The following is a 19847-nucleotide window of genomic DNA, read 5'->3' as shown; positions in this document are numbered from 1 at the left end:
CTGCAGAGATCCTGCAAACCAACCATCAATAAATAAAACTTTAATGAATCGTAAATCAATCAAATGAGCCTCCACATATCTGGAAAGTTATCAATAAACATTCAGCTCACCTGTTCAACAAAGTTTAGTCGGTCTGCTCTGCTTCTGCACGGCGTTCACCTGCTGCTCTGCATGCTCACTTCCACAATAATCTCGTAAATTTACGAGTTTTTTCTCGCGCAACATTGCGACTTTAATCTCGAAACTTTTTCGACTTTTATCACGACAAGACGAGTTTTTTCTCGAAACTTTTTGTCGAGTTTTTTCTCGTCATGACGAGATTAAAGTCGACATGACAACTTTAATCTCGCCATGTTGGCCAGAATTTTTTTTCCTCACCGTGGCCCTAAAACTCCGTCTTATGGAAGAGATATATGAAGGCATTTAAGATTGAAATTGTGTTTCTAAGTATTTCTCTATTCAACTCAGAACAGATAAAAATGCACAGTTTGAAAGAAAATCCAATTTGTGATGAAGCAAATGAAAAGGCCGGGGCCAAAGTCTCCCTGCTGCACTCCAATTCTGCTGCATCCACTTACAAACAAATGGTCTTTAGTACTGCTCTACAGTCTAACCTTGCATTGTGGAATATCTACTTTTTTATTCTATCACACTACTATCACACCCACACTCTCTATTTGTTAAGGCTTATTCCTTTAGTTTTCAGACTTCTATTCTATTCAATTCAATTCAATTCAATCATTTGTATAGCCCAAAATCACAACAACAGTCATCTGGATGGGCTTCGTAGAAAGTGAAACATGAACTCAAAAGGATCATGAATACATAGAGTTTAAATAGGAAAATACTAAAGTGAACTAACAAACTGACTAAGCTATACTGGCATCCCTGCCCTTAGAGCCCCCTTCACGGTAAGGAAAAACTCCTAAAAAACCGGATTCCGGAAAAAACGAAGAAACCTCAGGGGTGCCCACATGAAGTAGGGATCCTCCCCCAGGACGGACGGGCGATTTACCAGAACTCTTAGAGAAGGATTTGTCATGACGCTCAAGGCGTGAGAACCCAGATGCTGAAACCCAGAGGAAAGACAGGTGAGTTTTAGGTGAGAAAGGGTTTATTGATTCTCCAGAGCTGGAAGTAGTAGTGGCTGAAGGAGGTCTGGTCTTGACGGCGGCTGGTGGCGTGGCTGGAGGGCTATGAGCAGTGAGTGTGATCCGTGCGGTCTTCAGGTTTTCCTGAGAGCCGCAGAGTGGAAGGCAGCGCTGACATCACTCATGAGATGTTGGTATCCTGAGACAAAGGAGCGAGAGTTAGTGCAAGGCTGAGAGCAAGGCATGAGAATAAGACCTTAGATAGAGAACCAGGCTTAGTCACCATAAGGGGCAACAAACTGGCGTTGAACTGATGAGTGAGGTCTGCTTTTAAGCAGCATGGCAGATGAGGTGAGTGGCGTCAGCTGGTGGCAATCAGGGAGCATAGCAGGCAGAGCTGAAGGGGGAGGAGTCTGACAGGCACCATGGCAGAATGAACTTATCAAATTCTACATCTACATACTGGTATACAAAGTCCAGCAGACGAGCTTCATCCAGCCAGAGTTGTGGGGACAGTCAGGGGCACGAGTCGAGTCGGAGACAGGAACCACATCCAGGTGTAGGAGCGGGAACAAAGACACGACAGCTGTGGTGTCTTTGCAGGTACACGATCAGGAACAGGAGCACGAATCAACTGGGAGGCAATGGAGCGAAACTAACACAGGAGTGATGTGATCTCTTCTGCTAGTTCCTGCTAACAATCTAGCTGCTGCTTTCTGAACAAGCTGGAGACTTCTTAAGGAACTCTTAGGACACACTGCTAACAAGGAGTTACAGTAATCCAGCCTCGACGTAACAAATGCATGGATGAGTTTTTCAGCATCACTCTTAGAAAGTATATTTCTGATCTTAGCAATATTCCACAGGTGAAAAAAGGCAGTTCTACACGCCTGAGATCTGTGAGCCTTAAATGATAAATCCTGGTCAAATAAAACCCCAAGGTTTCTAACTGTGGATTTGGGGGCTATACTTATGCCATCCAGGGAGACTATCTGAGCAGACAGAGCATCTCTGAGGTTTTTGGGACCAAGTATAATGACCTCAGTTTTTTCTGGGTTCAAGAGGAGGTAATTGATTGTCATCCAGGTCTTGATGTCTCTGATGCAGGCGTTCAGTTTCTCTATCTGATCATTCTGGTCAGGTTTCATGGATAAATACAACTGCGTATCGTCGGCATAACAATGAAAATTAATGCTGTGTTTCCTGATTATGTTTCCTAAGGGTAGCATATAAAGCATAAACAGGATGGGTCCTAAAACTGAGCCCTGTGGGACCCCATAGTTAACTCGAGTGCACTGAGAGGAATGTTCATTTACATTAACAAACTGATACCTATCGGACGATAGGATTTTAACCACTGGAGGGCAGATCCTCTGATCCCTATGTCATACTCTAATCTATGATTTTACTCCATTATTGGTATCGTTATTGGTATTGTCTCTGGGTTGTCAGGTTGACAGACTAAGGCTAGCAGAAATGTTTCTAGAAAGAAGAGCGGCACCGTCCAGAGTAGGATGGACGCCATCTCCCCGCATGAGACCGGGCTTCCCCAGAAAAACATGCTCCAATTATCCACATAACCAATGCCGTTTTCTGGGCACCATCTAGAAAGCAAGCGGTTAAATGTTGAAAAGCGGCTATGCATTTCATCATTGATTAAGTTCGGCAGGGGACCATAGAAAATTACAGTGTCGGACATCGTCCTAGCAAGTTTACACACCGAAGCTACGTTTATCTTAAGCACCTCTGATTGTCTCCGTCGGGCATCATTACAGCCTGCGTGAATCACGACTCGACGAAACCTGGACTTACTCTGAGCTAACATCCTAAGGTTCCCCTCGATGTCACCAACTCTGGCCCCCAGGATAACACCTGATTGTAGTCGCTGGGAGCGCCATGTTACTAACTTCAGAAGAGCCGGTAACCAGAGTTGAGGTTTCAGCGGGTGTGTCGCTGAGGGGGGAGAACCTATTTCAAACGTGGAGTCTCGGGTGCTCTAAGTTTTTGCGTTTAGCACTATGTTTCCCAACCGGTGCAGACCCCTGAGTGTTTCTCGACTGCTGGGAAAGCGCTGGGGTGCTAACTGGGTTAGCCCTGGTAGCGCGGCTCGCGCTACGAGTAACGACCTGGCTAGCCGGCTTAGCTTCCACTGTCCGGAGCCGCGCTTGTAACTGCTCCAGCCTGGCCTCCAGGTCTAACACAAGACTACACTTAACACACCTACCGCTATCTTCACTAAAGGAGGCAGGATCCTCACTAAACATATGGCACATGGGGCAGGAGAGAGGGGGAAAGGTGGAAGGAGTGGTGGCCATGCTAGGTTCAAAGCTAAGGCTAGCGGTGTTTAGGTAAAGAGAAGTGGTTTATTTAGCAAAATGAAAAAAGTGAACAGCAAGCGGTTTAACAGTGGTGTATTCGCTAATAAAAGGTGCTAGATGTGAATGTGAATATTAAACCAGATAACACTTAAAGTAAGCAATAGTAGTCAGGCTAATGCCAAACAAGAGAGCAGCAGTTAAAAATGACTAACACTGGAAAACGCTCACCCGTCACAGGATAGTAGCAGGTACCCTCCAGCTGCTGTCAGAACATCCACAATGATATCAATCTTATGTAGACAAAAAAGGGTTTTTTTCTTTCTTTTTAGTAGAGTACATTATATCAAGATAAGCGCCCATTTATAGATAAACTTTCTTTATACCACGATGGGGAAATTCTCTCATCTGCGGCAGCAAAAAAGACATAAGACATAAGATAAAGGAACCATTTAGAACCATTGTCCTTGAATGGCTACAGCACTCAATCACTGCTCAGTTCTAAAAACAGCTTTCTTTCCCAGCTTGGCAAGCAGGGGGCATAAAACAACTAGAACACATAATTATTGATAGAAGATTCATAACTCCCCAGGAACTTCAAGACAAACATGGAATAAATAACTTCTTGGAATATCAGCAACTTAAATCAATTATTACTAAAAAGTTTAAATACAGAGACAACGATTTAAAACCACCAGATGTAGTTACCACTCTGATTAATTTCTCAATGAATAAAACTCTCTCCAAAATATACAAACTTTTATGTAATTTAGATAACAATATTTCACTTCCAACAACAAAATGGGATGCGGATTTGAGCATCAGCACAGATGGAAGCTTCTGGTCAGAACTCTGTCTAAACACCTTTAAACTGACAAAAAGTCCAAATCTGCAGCTAATCCACTTCAAAACTCTTCACAGAATTTACTACACTGGACAGAGGATGTTCAAGATAGGTCACAGTAACTCAGACATTTGTCAGCACTGTGATAATAATCTACCCGACAGTTACATGCACGCACTATGGTTCTGCACGCCTGTCCAGGCTCTCTGGCAGCAGGTATGTGCCGATCTATCAGTCTGGCTTAAAGTTTCAATCACTGCTTCACCGTCCCTTTGTGTGCTTGGTGACATGAGTGCCATCGATGTAGACGGAGGATTAGGCTCTATCATTTTCATAACTCTTTGTATTGCTAAAAAAACTATTTTAATGAATTGGAAAAACAAGAAAAATATAAACATAAGTCAACACAGAAATCTGCTGCTTGATCATATGAGCTTGGAAAAAATGTCTGCCCAAAGTTCAAGTAACTTTGAAAGAATTCAGTCTCTCTGGTCTCCCATAGCTAACTCCATGACTTAGGGGGTGGGGGGCCTGGTCGTCGCTGCCCCTTGCCCTTCTGCCGTGGTTCGGGGTGTGGGTCGGGGCCTGGCGGGTCGCTCTGGGTGTCATCCGCTTCGGCTGCGGGTTCTGGGGTGGGGTGGGGGGCTTGTCGGCCCTGTCCTGTGGGGGGGCGTTCTGGGAGGAGGGGGGGGGCACTATTGGTACGGGGCGGGGGGGCTGACGGGTCGGGGTCTCCGCTGAGGCAATCGGTGGTTGCCCCGGCCGGTTGGCTGCCTCGGTCCCGTCAAGGCCTGACCAGAGCTCTTCTAGGGCCGGCGTTTGGGGGTGGGGGCCTGGGCTTGCTCCGTGGGGCGACGCTTTCTGGCTCCTCTCTCTCTGCGTGGGGTGGGTGGTGCCGGGCCTGGGGTGTCTGCGCCTCCGGGGGTGGGGCCCCTGGGCTGGGTGGGCCTGGCACCTCTGCTGGGGGGGGGCTGGCGGACAGCTGTTTGACCACCGGGGGACGGTCTACCAGCTGTCTCCAACTTACCCCCTTCCTCATATAACCTTATATGAGGGGGTGAGGGGGTGAGGGGGTGGGGGGTCTAGCCTGCGATGCGCCTTGGGGGGGGGGGCTACTTGGCAGCGGCCCCCCTCCTGTGGTTGCCGTATTATTTGCACCTTAGACATGTAGGGTCCTTGGGAGGGGGGGTGCTTGGACATCACTGCCAGCAAGCAGCAGATGTCCTCCTAGCACCCTACCCGCCAATTTTAACCGCACCTTAGACATTTAGGGCCCCTTGGTGGGGAGGGTGAGGGGACATCACTGTGAGTAATCAGGAGATGTCCCCTTAGTGCCCTACTCGCCAATTTTAACTGCACCCCCCTTAGTACACACACCCCTCCCCCTTCAATATATACATTCCAGCATAAACACACACACATGCACACACACACCCTCTCAAACACACATACACGCACACACATTTTGCAAGGAAGGTGGACCTGGGTCCATCTGTCCCCTACCCCTCCCCTGGTGGGGGGTGCGGGCCCCTTGGCGGCGGCGGCCGTTTCCCCTGGGTGCTGGATTCCTGGGCCCGGCGGTGCTCTCTCCGTGCGGTGGGGGGGTTCACATTACACCTGAGCCGGGGGTGTTCGTGTCCCTGGGGGGTGGGTCCTGGTCCTTGCCCCTGAGCGCTGTGCTATTTACAACACCCCTTGTGGGCCCCCTTTTTTTCCCCGGGGTTCCCCCCCTCCTGGGCGGGGGCGGCGGGCCCCTGCCTTGCTCCTCCCTGGACCAACCGTGGGCCGGGTGGGTGGCTGCCTGGAGTGCGGAGCGGGTCTCTGGGGGGTCCTGGCTCGTACCTGGGGTTGGGGCGGGGGGATGCCCGGAACTCCTGGGTGGTGGTGGGGTGCTCGTCTGGGGCTGTGGACGTCATTCTCCGGTGGGGCCCTGCGTTGGGCTCTCCCGGCGTGGCGGGGGGGCTGCTTTTCTGGTTGGGCTGGGGCGGCGTTCCCTTTCCCTCCGCGCTTCCCTGCTCTCTGGCTCTGGGGGCCTTGGTCCTGGTGGCCCCGGCCTGGGTGGCGGTCTTGGTCGCCCGGGGGGCGGTTGTTCCCTGCCTGTTCCTGTGTGGTGTTGGGGGGATTCCGGCGGCCGCTGCAGCTGCGGCGGGGGTCTTGGGGTGGGGATGGCTGGGCACTCTCCCTCCTTCTTTTCACGTTCCACCATCCATTTTAGAAGAACATAAACACTCACCTGAGCACAGGTGTTAGCTCACCTTGGCATTAACAGTTTGCATGATTGTATGACTGAAATATTTCACACTAGTTGGTTTTAAGGCATAAGTATGCGTGTGAACACTATCTGTTTTGTGTACATGTCGACATTTGGACATTTTTGCAGCTAACAGGTGTGTTGATAACATTTGAGTGTGTGTGTGGACAGGCTCCGCCCTTTTTGGTACTACATCTGAACCTTACCGTAATGATAAACAACCAGTAAACTTGTTGCTTTATGCTGCTTCATGGTCTTATCCCCCCTCCCCTCCCATTATCACTCTCCTACCCCCCTCTCTCTCTAACATCCCTCTCTCTTCTTCCCTTCTTTCCTTTTCCGTCCGGTCCAACACTCAAAATTTTCAAACATGGTTGAAATTAATAAAGTTTGGCCTCAATTACAAAAGGGGTTTATTCAGTCATACCTCTGGTTTGTCTGAAGATTAATAACCCCTATTGTTAAAGTAAAATATGTCCAACACAAGAGGCCCTCAGCTCTCATCTGCCTGCCCAGCTGTTGGACAGGACACGTTAAAAAGAAAAAAAACAAAAAAAAAAACATCTTTCTAACGGTCCTTAATAACTTTTGTAAGATTTTGATTCATGTGTTTGAGCATTTTTTTTTTTCTTTTTTCAGTCAACATGTAAATTATTATGGGTTATTATACAGTTAAAGATCCAGCTAATTGTAAACATAAAAGACGACCTTCTCAAAACCAAGGATTGTGGTGGTAGTGAGTACACAGAGAAAACTCAGGCTTTTCTTTAACCTTACGTTTTTATTATTATTGCTGAAAACTGTAAACAACCACAAAACAGAATAATATGCCATTATTGTCAAACATTTTTCCACCAAAAGTTTAAAAGGTAATCAATCAAAAGGACCAGTTCAAATGAAGCAGAATTGGGTGGTTTAGATGGTACATGTACACGACCCAATAGAAAGACAGTAAACACCAGTGTAATAGAAACTCTTTGGAAATACTTTTTGTGCTTCTCTTCAATAAAGGAGTTAACATCCATCAAAATCTAACCAGTGAAAACCACAAAGTTGTATATTTCTAGGCTATTTACTCAATAATATATCCTCCAATGCTAATTCTCCAGGGAGTTCCTCAGATTGACTTAAAGAACATCCTTTGATTTTGTAGAGAAGCTAAAGGAAACTCACACACTTCCCTTTCCCATGTCATTACTAAGATACCAATCAGATGATCAAAATAATATCTAGGATAAAGTTTTGTCTTTTCTACAGAATTCATCCCTAAAATCAACAGTTTAAGTTCTGATTAAAAACTTAATTTATAGAAGCAAGAAGTGAGAATCTTTCACACATTCAGGTTCAGGACCAGGATCAAGTCAGGAAAGGTCAACGCTTCTGTTGAAACCACCTGGAAATAGAATTTAAAAATGAATGAAAGATGCTTCAAGAAGAATGGCTAAACTTTTATCATGTGACCTTCCTGCTGCTTCTGGTAAAGTTCACTAGTCTTACCTAAGGAGTCCAGACCATGCTGATCAAGGCTGGAGCTCCACGTCTGTATCTGAGAGATCTGCGTCTTCTAGCTGGACCAGAGGAACCCTGGAAGACAAAGTTCAGACGTTAGAACATTTTCTGTTCTCATAGTTCTCATTAAACGTGTTTATTCAGTAAAGTTTCCATGGAGACGTACCGGCTCACAGATGCCGTTTTTTTTTTCTTACTTGTTCTGTCCAACAGCTGAGCAAACAGATTAGAGCTGAAGGCCTTTTGTGTTGGACAGGTTTTACCATCACAAAAAGAGGTTAAATAGCTTTGAGAAATCAGAGTATAGATTTGTATTTATTTGTTATATTTAGCAGTGAACCCCAAGAAGGCTGCTGGCCCCGACGGAGTTCCGGGCAAAGTGCTCAGGGTGTGCGCCCATCAGCTCGCCCCCACCTTCACAAAGATCTTCAACTTCTCCCTGGCCCAGGCAGCAATACCATCCTGCCTGAAATCAGCAACCATAATCCCTTTGCCAAAAACATCTCCTACCACCAGCCTCAATGACTATTGCCCAGTGGCCCTCACGCCGGTCATAATGAAGTGTTTTGAAAGGCTGATCATCCCGCACTTAAGAGACCACCTCCCCACTGACTTGGACACCCACCAGTTCGCATACCGCAAGAACAGATCCACAGAGGACGCCGTAGCCGTGGCCCTCCACTCCGCACTGAACCACCTGGAGCAACAGCAGAGCTACGTCCGGATGCTCTTTGTGGATTACAGTTCTGCTTTTAACACAATAATCCCTGACAGACTCTGCAATAAACTGCTCACTCTCGGCCTCCCACCCCTCACATGCAATTGGATTAACAACTTCCTCACAAACCGAACACAAACTGTGAGACTTGGCCCCCACCACTCCTCCACCCGCACACTGAACATTGGGGCCCCACAGGGCTGTGTGCTAAGCCCCCTGCTATACTGCCTCTACACTTATGGCTGCAGTCCGGCCCACAACAACAACTGAATTCATCAAGTTTGCCGACGACACCACGGTGGTCGGACTCATTCCCAGGGGGGAGGAGTCTGCCTACAGAGAGGAGGTCCTGAAGTTGACAACCTGGTCCTCAGAGAACAACCTCACCCTGAACACCAACAAAACCAGGGAGATCATACTTGACTTCAGGAAACATGGCGCGGACCCAGCCCCCCTCCTTATTAATGGGGAGCATGTGGAGAGGGTCCACACCTTCAAGTTCCTCGGCATCATCATCTCTGCAGACCTTTCCTGGACAGCCAACACCACCGCCATCATCAAGAAGGCTTAGCAGCGTCTAGACTTCCTGAGGGTCCTCAGGAAGAACAACATCAGCACCAACCTGCTGCTGACCTTCTACCAGTCATCCATCCAGAGCCTGCTCACATACTGCACAACTGTTTGGTTCGGCAGCTGCACAGCCGCGGATAAAAAGAGACTGCAGAGAGTCGTAGAGACGGCTCAGAAAATCATTGGGTGCCCTCTCCCCACCCTGACGGACATCTACTATGCGCGCTGTCTCACTAGGGCTCAAAACATCATTAAGGACAGTTCACACCCCGGCTCAGACCTGATCAACCTGATGCCCTCCAGGAGGCGCTACAGAGGCATCAGAAGCAAAACGAACAGACTAAAAAAAACAAAACAAAAAAAAAAAAAAACATTCCTGTTTACTCTGTCCACAGTCTGTCCACAGTGTCAACTATCTACCTCATTGCCACCTCTGCACTTTGACATGTCTACGCACAGTTTTTTCATACGCAATTTTTGCACAATTATCTCGGGACTCTTCAGCACAGTTTACAGCTTATATTGCACACTTGTATATACTGTTTGTTTGCTTGTTTGATTTTATTATAATACGATGTTTTCTTTACTACTTATCCCTTCCTTACTGTTCTTGCACTGATGGTGACGCTTAAATCTCATTGTACTATGCACAATGACAATAAAGCCATTCTATTCTATTCTATTCTATTCTATTCTATTCTATTCTATTCTATTCTATTCTATTCTATTCTATTCTATTCTATTGTGGGAGGGAGAGGGGAAGAATGTGAGGGGGGGGAGAGTAAAAGGAAGAGAGGTGAGAAAATATTACATCAAAGGTGAAAATCTGACACGAAGATGAGCGAAAAAAAAACTGTCCATCAATACACTGTGTGTTAGGAGGGGGGATGAAGCAGACAGGAAGCAGTGTGGCAGTGTGCACGTGGGGGTGGAGATACATGCATAGTGAACCGTGTGCTTATAAGGGGAACCAGATCCTACCCAGCCAGACCAGGAGAGAGGGGGGGAGACCCCCAGGCCAGGAGCCCCCCCGGCATCGGGACCCAGGCAGCCCGGGAGGGGGAAGCTGTTGTTCTTTTTGACCACCAGCTGCAGCTGGCAGTGAAGGTAGACTTCTGAAGGTTCCTTTCCAGAGAACTCAAACATGTTGAAGGAGAAGGAGTTGGAGGTTCCTTGTCCATTTCCCATCACCTGAACTGTTCCATCCTCTGCATTTGCACAGCTGGTGACAAACAAGAAAAAAACAAACTATTATCAGAACTTTTAGATGGTTGCCTTGAAGCAGGAGGTTCTGATCATCTCACCCGTCTGTGATCAGGTCATATCTGGGAGAGCTGCTGGGTGAGTTCCCACTGGTTGCCCAGCAGGAGTCGGTCACCACAGAAACCACCTCTGCATCCAGACCGTTGGTTTCCAGCACAATCCAGATCTTCTGGTTCAGCCTGACATCACTGTTTGGACCCAAAAGTTGGGTTTGGGCAGCATCAGAGTAAGCCTTCATGGTCAAGTTGTAGTGCCACTCTCCAGATTGGAGGACAACTTCCACAGAGCTGAAGAAACAAATAAGATTCTTTAACTCATAATCCAGCTCATAAGTTTCACATCCTTATTCTAATTTAGTACTCACTTATCTATAATCTTGAAGGCCACATTCTGCAGTTCAGGTGCAGGATGGCTGCAGGAGAACTCAATGAAGACTTTATCCTGACGAGTGATGAGGTCTGAGGAGCTGTTCCGGGTCACAACTGCATTTGTGAAGATGACCTGGCTGTTGTTGGTCTGAGGAATCAAATGTTCAGAAGTAAATCAAAATGTTTTATTTTCAACTGAAAATGAAATGAATGAAATTTAACAGAAGTTCCTAAAGCCTTTGCAACTTGCACCCCTGTGGGAGGTGGACCTGTATAGATAATGTGGGTCTTGGAGACGTCTGGGTCCATGGAGGGTCATAGAGAGGAGGAGCTGCATCTTAAAAGGGCACAAGTGTGTTTTGCTGTTCCCTTGAGGCTCATGTTGCCACTTTAAGGGACACCATGAAAATAGAATGTACCATTGTTGTGTGTGAACGTGTATAGTTAAGTATTTGTAAGGATAATGCAAGCTGCAGTCATGTATGACATACAGGTGATGTTGTCTGTTGCCCTTACGCTACACTTTAGTTGTCAGTAAGTTATGAGTACTGGCTCCCTACTGACAGGGAATGCTCATGTACAGGGTGTGCATGTGATATGCAAGTGCTGGTATGGCCCACAAACTAACCTCTGATTGTCTAATTTCCTCATTTCTAGCAGTCAGGTTGTTTGTAAGGGAGGCACACTTATCACTTGAAGAGGTCTAATGAGCTCTTTGTGCTGTTCGTAGGATTTGGTTTGAACATTGAATCGTCTTTCTGACACACGTACATTTCACCTATTTCACCGTTACTTACCCTTATGTGTTGTATAAGTGTTCACCACAACCAGTTGCCCACATCATTCTCATAGGAACAAATGCACATCAACAGTTTCTCCCTAAGGTCTTACCAAACAGTCTATGACCTTGAAATTTTGTGTGGGCCAGCTGTGAGCTCCATGAAACCATAGAAACTTTCACAAGTGGATCAAAAGCTCTGTGTTTGTCTTGCCCCCATAAGCAGAGTGCTCATGATCCTTGAACCTTTGTGGAAAATAAATGCCAACTTGGAGCGTTTTTCTGCCCAAACCGAGGGGAGACTGGTCACCAATATCTCTCTCTCTCTATCTCTCTATTTATCCAGTTATTTCCATTAAGGCTTAAACTAGAGAGCAGCAGGAGAAGCTCAGCAGAGAGAAAGAAGAGATGTTTTTCAGGAGAATAAGAAACTGGAGGTTGAAACCCACCGTGACCTCTGTTCCACAACTGTCACTGCTAAAGTTGAACTTCAGCATGTGACTCTCGGGGTCCATCACACCTGTGCAGGTCTTGTCATTGAGGTGTAGGTGATTGTAGTCGATGCCGTTTTCCTTCAGGAGACAACCCACCAGAGTGAGTGAGGCAGTGTTGTCCTTGCAGACAGTTGGACCTCCTGAACATGTGAACAATGAGTCAAACTATGAAATGTAGTCCTTTTGAAGTTCTGATAATCAGGTCTGACAGCTGACATACCCAGTCTGTTCTGTTCAGTGTACTCTGAGGCATAAATGGCTCTACAGCGACAGTCAGTGTTTCCGTGGATATCTCCACAGAACTCATGGTCACTGCATTTGTCCTGACAGATGGGCTCAGGGTGGTCTGCAGAGAAGAACAAGTGTGTTACTCTGAGAATGTAGGGGCTTTGACAAACAAAGATCATTTCTGTAACGTTCTTACGGCACTTAGCTGCTGTCCACCAGTTCTGCACGGTAGATTGACTCTTCTGGCAGGCTTTGGCGTAGGCCTTAAGGAACTGACACCTGAGACCGTCCACTGCAGGATACTTGTTCAAAGTATTTCTGCAGGCAATTATGTATGACTCTGGATCAACAACAGCATTACAGGAGGAGAATGGTGCAGATTTCAGGATGTTACACCTGTTCAATGCAGGAAAGAGAAGAACAGAGAAAACGTTAAACAGATGATCATTTATACTTGTTCTTTATCATTGATGTCACTGAAGATGAATGGAGGAATCTGCTTACTGTTCAATCACAGTAGTGGGGTTAATGGTGTCATCAGCAGGGTCCTTATACTGTTCCTGACAGCTGCAGGTGACAAACAACACACAGTCAGGACTGTTGTTCTGCTCAGACTTATGTCAGGAACTTGCAGTGGAGGAGCCAAAATGCAGGAGACCAGTCTTGATGACAGAAAATAAAATGTTTAATAACAAAACCGAAACATGACAACTACAGTGAGAAACAAAAAGGTGATACAGCAGAGCAGATGACCTGACAAGGATGAAGAGAAACCAAGACAGATAGACTGAGGATAATTAACTGAACTGAAGACAGCTATGAATCATGAAGCTGAAACTGGAGTGACTGACCAAAAGAAAACCAAAAACATTACCAAGAACAAAACCAAACCACTAAAACTTTACAACTTGTTCTAATCTTTCATCAAACAGCAGCAGAGCAGCAATCAGTGAGACTCTGACTTTGGGATCAGATGTTACCTGGAGTCACTGGACAGCCTTGAAGATGAGGAACTGCTAGAGTCTGCACACAGGCCCGTAAAAGTGTGACTGACAGGTACATCAATGTAGGTCTGAGCTGTGGTTCCATCAAAGAACACAGACACAGGTGAACCATTGAGTGAAATATTGGCAGTGACTCCAGTCTGGTCCTTGGAGAGACCAACACCATTAAACGTCTGGACTGAACCACTGAGGGTCACAGGTGAGCCTCCCACCTGTTGGACAGCAGACAGATTGAAGGAGGAAACAGTCAGTAAAACTCCTCAATCATCTTCAGAGCAGAGGAGGTGTGGAGGAGATCAACTCATGAGGTTTTAGTCAGCTTACCAGGACTCTGTGTCCTTGTAGCAGCTGAATGTCAGCACCCTGACTGAAGTCCAGAGTGACACTGTCCACAAAGCTCACATCTCTGCGACGCCGTTCCAGAAAGTTGGCCTTCAGAGAGAATCCAGCAGACTGATCCTGCAGCAGAGTGTACTCACACCGGTCTGACACTGAGTTCATTTGTCCTCTGAAGTCAATGACGGTGGGACCGGTCACTGTGCAGAGTCCTTTCACCAAGCAGCTGATGGAGGTTATGAGGAGGTTATGATCTAATACCCATTTATTCAAATGAACAGGTGCACACCATCAAAATTGGTCAGTAGACGATGTGAGATATATTTATTAAAGTCTAGAATGTAATTACGGTTTGTTGCCGTCACATTGCTTAGTGAGTCACACCTGCTTGTAGAGCTAACACTGGTGTTGCTGCATATCAGAGAAGTACAGTTGTCAAGACTTTGGCGGGTAGTTCCAGGTTTCACCCCAAAGCCTGAGAAATGAAGGAGACAAATCCACCAGTTCAGACACACTGACTGGGCTGTATCATCAATGTATCATCCTCCTGTTAACCTATAAGGCCTTACATGGTATGGCCCCGTCCTACATTAAGGACCTCATAGTCCCTTACCACCCAAACAGAACACTTCGCTCGCAAAATGCAGGACTGCTTGTGGTTCCTATAATCAGTAAAAGTACGGTTGGAGGTAGAGCGTCTAGCCACCAAGCCCCTGTTTTATGGAATAATCTCCCAGCTCATGTAGGACAGGCCGACTCAGTTTCTACATTTCTATTTAGAATTTCTATTTATGTCTATTTTTACATATCTATTTCATACAGTTTCTGAAAACATTCCTCTTTGGACAGGCTCATTGTCACACTAGTTAGTATTCAGAGATTATTTAACTTAATGTTAAAATCTTCAAATTAAACTTTATAACAATAATTATTTGTTTTTAGGCTGCTAGAAGTTGAAGCTGGGGTAACTATGGTGTACTGGGGTTTTGTCCTCTTTTCTCATCTACTTCTCCCTTCCTTCTCTTCTCTATTCTTGATCATTATTCATCATTTAGTTCTCCATGCTTCTGTTTGGTGCAGTGATTCATGTATTGTCCCTCCTTCCCTCTCCCCTCCTCCGTGCTCCTGTACCTGACCGTGTACCTCGTCTCTGCTGCTGCTCCTACACCTGGCTGTGGTTCCTGTCTACGGCTTGACTCCACGCCCCCGGCCGTCCCCCCAACTGCGGCTGGATGAAGCTCGTCTGCTGGACTTTAAATATGTAGTTCTAGATTTAGATAAGTTAATTCTTCTGAGTTCTGGTGATCGCCTGTCCGTCCTGGGGGAGGATCCCTCCTTCATGTGGGCACCCCTGAGGTTTCTTTGTTTTTTCCGGAATCCGTTTTTTTGGGGAGTTTTTCCTTACCGCAAAGGGGGGTCTGAGGGCAGTGATGCCAGTATAGCTTAGTTAGTTTGTTTAGTATTTTCCTATTGAACTCTATGTGTTTATGATCCTTTTGATTTTTTGTTTAACTTTTTCAATTACCTTTACAAAAGCCCTCTGAGATGACTGTTGTGAATTTGGGTTATACAAATAAAATTGAATTGAATTGAATTGAATCAATGTTTGATAAGACATAGAACCTAAACAAAAGAGTCATTTACTAACCTGAGATTCTGCATCCACTGATGTCTGAGAAAGCCAAACTGTTTTGAAGTTTCCACACATTTTCTACCACATCTCCATTGACCAAAACACTAACAAACTAGAAAAGAAAAACATAAATGAGTTTAAGAAACAAAAATATATCAAATGAAAAAAGTTTAGAAGAAAAAAAATGCAATTCCTTCTGCATTAAAGCAATCAGAATATTTTAAAATACATTTAACTTATAAACTGTAATTTAACATGTTATCTTTAAAAACACTCATTCATTTAAAACTTACATTCTGTTGAGGGGACTCATAATACAGAGCTGACTGAGACCCCATGTGAAACAGAACCAAGTCTCTCTATGATGATAAAGAAACACTATAAAGGGTTGATCTCATAGTCCAGAAAATAGTTTGATCTGATGTTTGTTTAGTTTGAATTAAGAAACTTGACGATTAAACATTAAACTTACTGAACTATAGAATGACATATAGCACGTTGCATTGTTTGTGGTGGTGTTTACTGAGCTCTTTATCGGATTTGTAAAATCCTTCCAATAGGAAGGATCATCGTAATCATTTAACAAGAAAATTGTTCCGTTTTCAGTATTCGGGGCCTTAATACAGTCGCCATGGCTCTCAGGGTTGTAATAGCCGTTGACACAAACAAACATTAGCTAAATATACTTCTTATACTTGGGAGTTGATGGTATCTTATTTTCCTTCACTCGTCTTATGAACTTCTTTTGTTGTAAAATGCTATTTAAATCAAGTTTCAGTCTTTCTTTCTTTCATTTTGTGCAAGACTTTGCAGTCAGCTGCCAACACAAATGAATTCATCTTATTTCATTTTTTTAAAGCTGTGTTAAGATACGGTAGCAATAAGAAACAGGAGAAAACAAGGTCACTCATTTTATTCTCCAAATCTGATTCAATTTTTTAAATTCCTAAATGTATAATTACAGCTCAGTGCATAGCGGTTCACAGCTAGCTCAGTTGGTTAAGCGCAGGGCTGCGACATCAGGGTTTGATTTCTAGGGTGGGCGATGAACTTCATCATTGATCAAGACACTTCGTGCTATTGCACAACTCTGTAGACAGGAGACGATCCAAGTCCGGGTGTCATGATTCAGCTATGAGACAGATCCAGATGCTGGAACCCGGAAGGAATCACATAGGTAAGTGCATTGGTAAGTAGGATTTATTTCTCCGTTGAGATTTTCTGGTGAATGATGAATGTGAGCGTGACGTGGCCGGAGATCTTGACACGGCGTGGCAAACTCAGAATGCTTCAGGAAGGCTGGAGCTGCTCGTGGGAACTTCCACTCCGGTGACACTCGTGGTGTGTGGGTCCTGTGACAGGGAAACAAGATTAGTAGGGTTCGAGGCAAGAAAGAACAAAGCACGAGCTAGACTGGACGAGGTTTAGTCACCAAAAGGGGCAACGAAGCGGCGTTGAATACTGGAGCTGGGTCTTCTTAAGTAGAGTAGAGCTTGATTGAAGTGAGTGGTCACAGCTTGCGGAGTCAGTAGCAGACCAGAGGGGGGGGGGGTGAACTGACAGAGGCTGTTGGGAGGAATGACCTGTGGTAGCGCTCCTTCTTACACTGAGGGTGCAACAGTCTTGTGCTGAAGGAGCTGGTCAGCGCCTCTACAGTTTGGTGTAGGGGGTGGGAGGGGTTATCCATGATGGATGTCAGCTTAGCTAACATCCTCCTGTCCGCCACCTCCTCGATGGACTCAAGTGTGCAGCCCAGGACAGAGCCGGCCTTCCTAACCAGTTTGTTAAGTCTCCTCATGTCTCTGCCTGTACTGCCCCCCGCCCAGCACACAACTCCATAAAGGACCACTGAGGCCACCACAGTGTCGTAAAAGGTCCTCAACAGCTGTCTGCACACGCCAAAGGACCTCAGTCTCCTCAGCAGGTGAAGGCGACTCTGGCCCCTCCTGTACAGAGCATCCGTGTTGTTGGACCAGTCCAGTCTGTTGTTCAGGTGAACACCCAGATATTCAAATGTGTCCACGACCTCAATGTCTGAACCCTGGATGTTCACCGGTGACTGTGATGGTGAGGACCTCCTGAAGTCCAGGATCAGCTCCTTTGTCTTGCTGGTGTTAAGCAGCAGGTGGTTAACTTCACACCAGCTAACAAAGTCAGAGATGACCCCCCTGTACTCCTGCTCATCCCCCCCTGATACACAGCCCACAATGGCACTGTCATCTGAGAACTTCTGCAGATGACAGTGGTGGGAGTCGTAGGTGAAGTCTGATGTGTACGGGGTAAACAGGAATGGGGAGAGCACAGTCCCTTGAGGTGCCCCCGTGCTGCAGACCACCACATCAGACACACAGTCACGCAGCCTCACAAACTGTGGCCTGTCTGTGAGGTAGTTGATGGTCCAAGCAGTGAGATGTTGGTCCACACCTGCAACCTCCAGCTTCCTCCTCAGCAGTGATGGCTGAATTGTGTTGAAAGCACTGGAGAAATCAAAAAACATGACTCTCACAGTGCTCCCAGGGGCCTCCAGGTGAGACAGGGCCCGATGCTGCAGGTAGATGATGGCGTCATCCACCCCGATGCCTGGTCGATATGCAAACTGCAGCGGGTCCAGTGCTGAGCTCACCTGAGTGCGGAGATGGCTGAGGATGATCCTCTCCATAGCCTTCATCAGGTGGGAAGTCAAGGCGACAGGTCTGAAGTGGTTCGGTTCCGTAGGACGAGGTACCTTTGGAACCGGAACCAGGCAGGAAGTCCTCCAGAGGACTGGTACCTTCTCCAGTCTGAGGCTCATATTAAATATGAACAGCATCACCACACAGAGCTGGTCTGCACACTCCCTGAGGAGCCTGGAGGTGATGCTGTCAGGGCCTGTTGCCTTCCTGGCCTTTGTTCTCCTTAACTCCATCCTAACCTGATTCAGGGTGAGGCAGAGGGGGGTTGGAGGATGGGTGGGCGGTGGCTGGTCTGGTGCTGTGAGCCGTTGGGGGGGTCCTTTTGCTTCTGTTGGAAGAAGGGGAGAGTGGACCGGTTGGTGCTGAGGTGGTAACAGCTGGAGCTGGGAGGAGACGCCTGAGCTGGAAAGGTGTGAAGAGGGGGCCGTGTGGGTGGAGACTGGGGGCTGGGCAGAATCAAATCTGTTAAAGAACAGGTTCAGTTCATTTGCCCAGGCTTGGTCACCTGTGACCTGGCGACCATTTCCAGCCTCAGCATGTCCTGAGATGTGTTTTAGACCCCTCCACACATCACGGATGTTGTTCTGTTCCAGGCGCTGCTCCAACTTCTTCCTGTAGCAGTCCTTGCACTTCCTGATCTTATATTTCAGGTCCCTCTGTACTCTGCATAGCTCCTCCTTGTCCCCAGAGAGAAAAGCCCTCTTCTTTTCATTTAGGAGGGTTTTCAGCACAGGAGTGACCCAGGGCTTATTGTTGGAAAAACACTGCACTGATTTTGTTTGCACTGTGTTTTCCACACAAAAATTCACATAGTCCGTGATGCAGTCAGTAAGACTGTCAATGTCCTCCCCGTGTGGACTGCAGAGAACTTCCCAGTCTGTGGTGCTAAAACAGTCCCTTAGTCGCTCTGTTACCTCCTCAGTCCAGATCTTCACCGTTTTAATCTGTGGTTTCTGCTGTTTCACCACTGGAGTGTACGCAGAGGAGAGATGGACCAGGTTGTGATCAGAGCGTCCTAAAGGGGGGAGGGGGGCAGAAGCATATGCATTCTTGACGTTAGCATAGAAAAGGTCCAGAGTTTTCTTGTCCCTTGTATGACAGTTCACATACTGGGTGAAGTTGGACAGGGTGGCGGAGAGGGGGGTGCAGGCATGGTTAAAGTCCCTAGAAATGAGGATCAGGGCCTGTGGGTGTTGTGTCTGCAGCTGGGACACGGTGCTGTGCACGCGCTCACAAACTGTTTGCTTATTATTAAATTGCTCTACAGTCTAACCTTGCATTCTGGAATAACCACTTTTCTGGCCTAAGCCATTCTCTGGAAACCATTTCGTTTACTTTGGAGCTCCCTGTGTCCGCTACGCCCCAAAAGCCTTTTCTGATGCCTAAAATGCTTCTGCAGTTTCTTCATCTTGTTTTCAGTCTCGCTGTAGTCAGCTGTGTCCTGACTGATCTTCACCCAAATGGACTTTTTACATTCCTGCTTCCATTTACCAGCTGCTGCACCCCAGTGCTTTATCATTTCAATTCTTCAAGCTGAACTTCTGAAAATCAACTCCCTCATAAATATAGTGCTGTTTTATATGTTCTCCCTTAGGCCAGGTAACTCCGCCCCTAGACTATGAACAATAAATCTAAGCAACACAGCATAGAAGCAAAGGATGTGGTGCTGACCCGAGCTTGGTTCTGTGTCAGGACAGGAGCTGGATCTGTTGGAAAGGATGACGACAGAACAGGTCACGTAATTCCTCCAGAAGGTCAGGTGGGGCTGCAAAG

General features: G+C 46.5%; 1 protein-coding gene across 1 annotated transcript; it reads right to left on the bottom strand.

Annotated features, from left to right (window-relative positions):
• Nucleotides 1–7262: 7262 nt before the first annotated feature.
• On the bottom strand, nucleotides 7263–19593 carry LOC101157570 (oncoprotein-induced transcript 3 protein-like). The gene is made up of 13 exons (XM_023948989.1): nucleotides 19410–19593; nucleotides 14154–14292; nucleotides 13758–13995; nucleotides 13410–13645; nucleotides 12934–12996; nucleotides 12626–12825; nucleotides 12422–12547; nucleotides 12157–12341; nucleotides 10926–11077; nucleotides 10603–10848; nucleotides 10280–10520; nucleotides 7999–8085; nucleotides 7263–7894 (listed from the first exon to the last, which is right to left on the bottom strand). The coding sequence occupies exons 1-12, from the start codon at nucleotides 19591–19593 to the stop codon at nucleotides 7999–8001; spliced, it is 2097 nt and encodes a 698-aa protein (XP_023804757.1). The 3' UTR covers nucleotides 7263–7894.
• Between the last annotated feature and the right edge of the window lie 254 nt (nucleotides 19594–19847).

Source organism: Oryzias latipes, chromosome 18, assembly GCF_002234675.1.
Source record: "Oryzias latipes chromosome 18, ASM223467v1".
Classification (NCBI taxonomy): Eukaryota; Metazoa; Chordata; class Actinopteri; order Beloniformes; family Adrianichthyidae; genus Oryzias; species Oryzias latipes.
The sequence above is the reverse complement of the archived record's forward strand: the minus strand, read 5'-3'. Positions and strand labels throughout refer to the sequence as shown.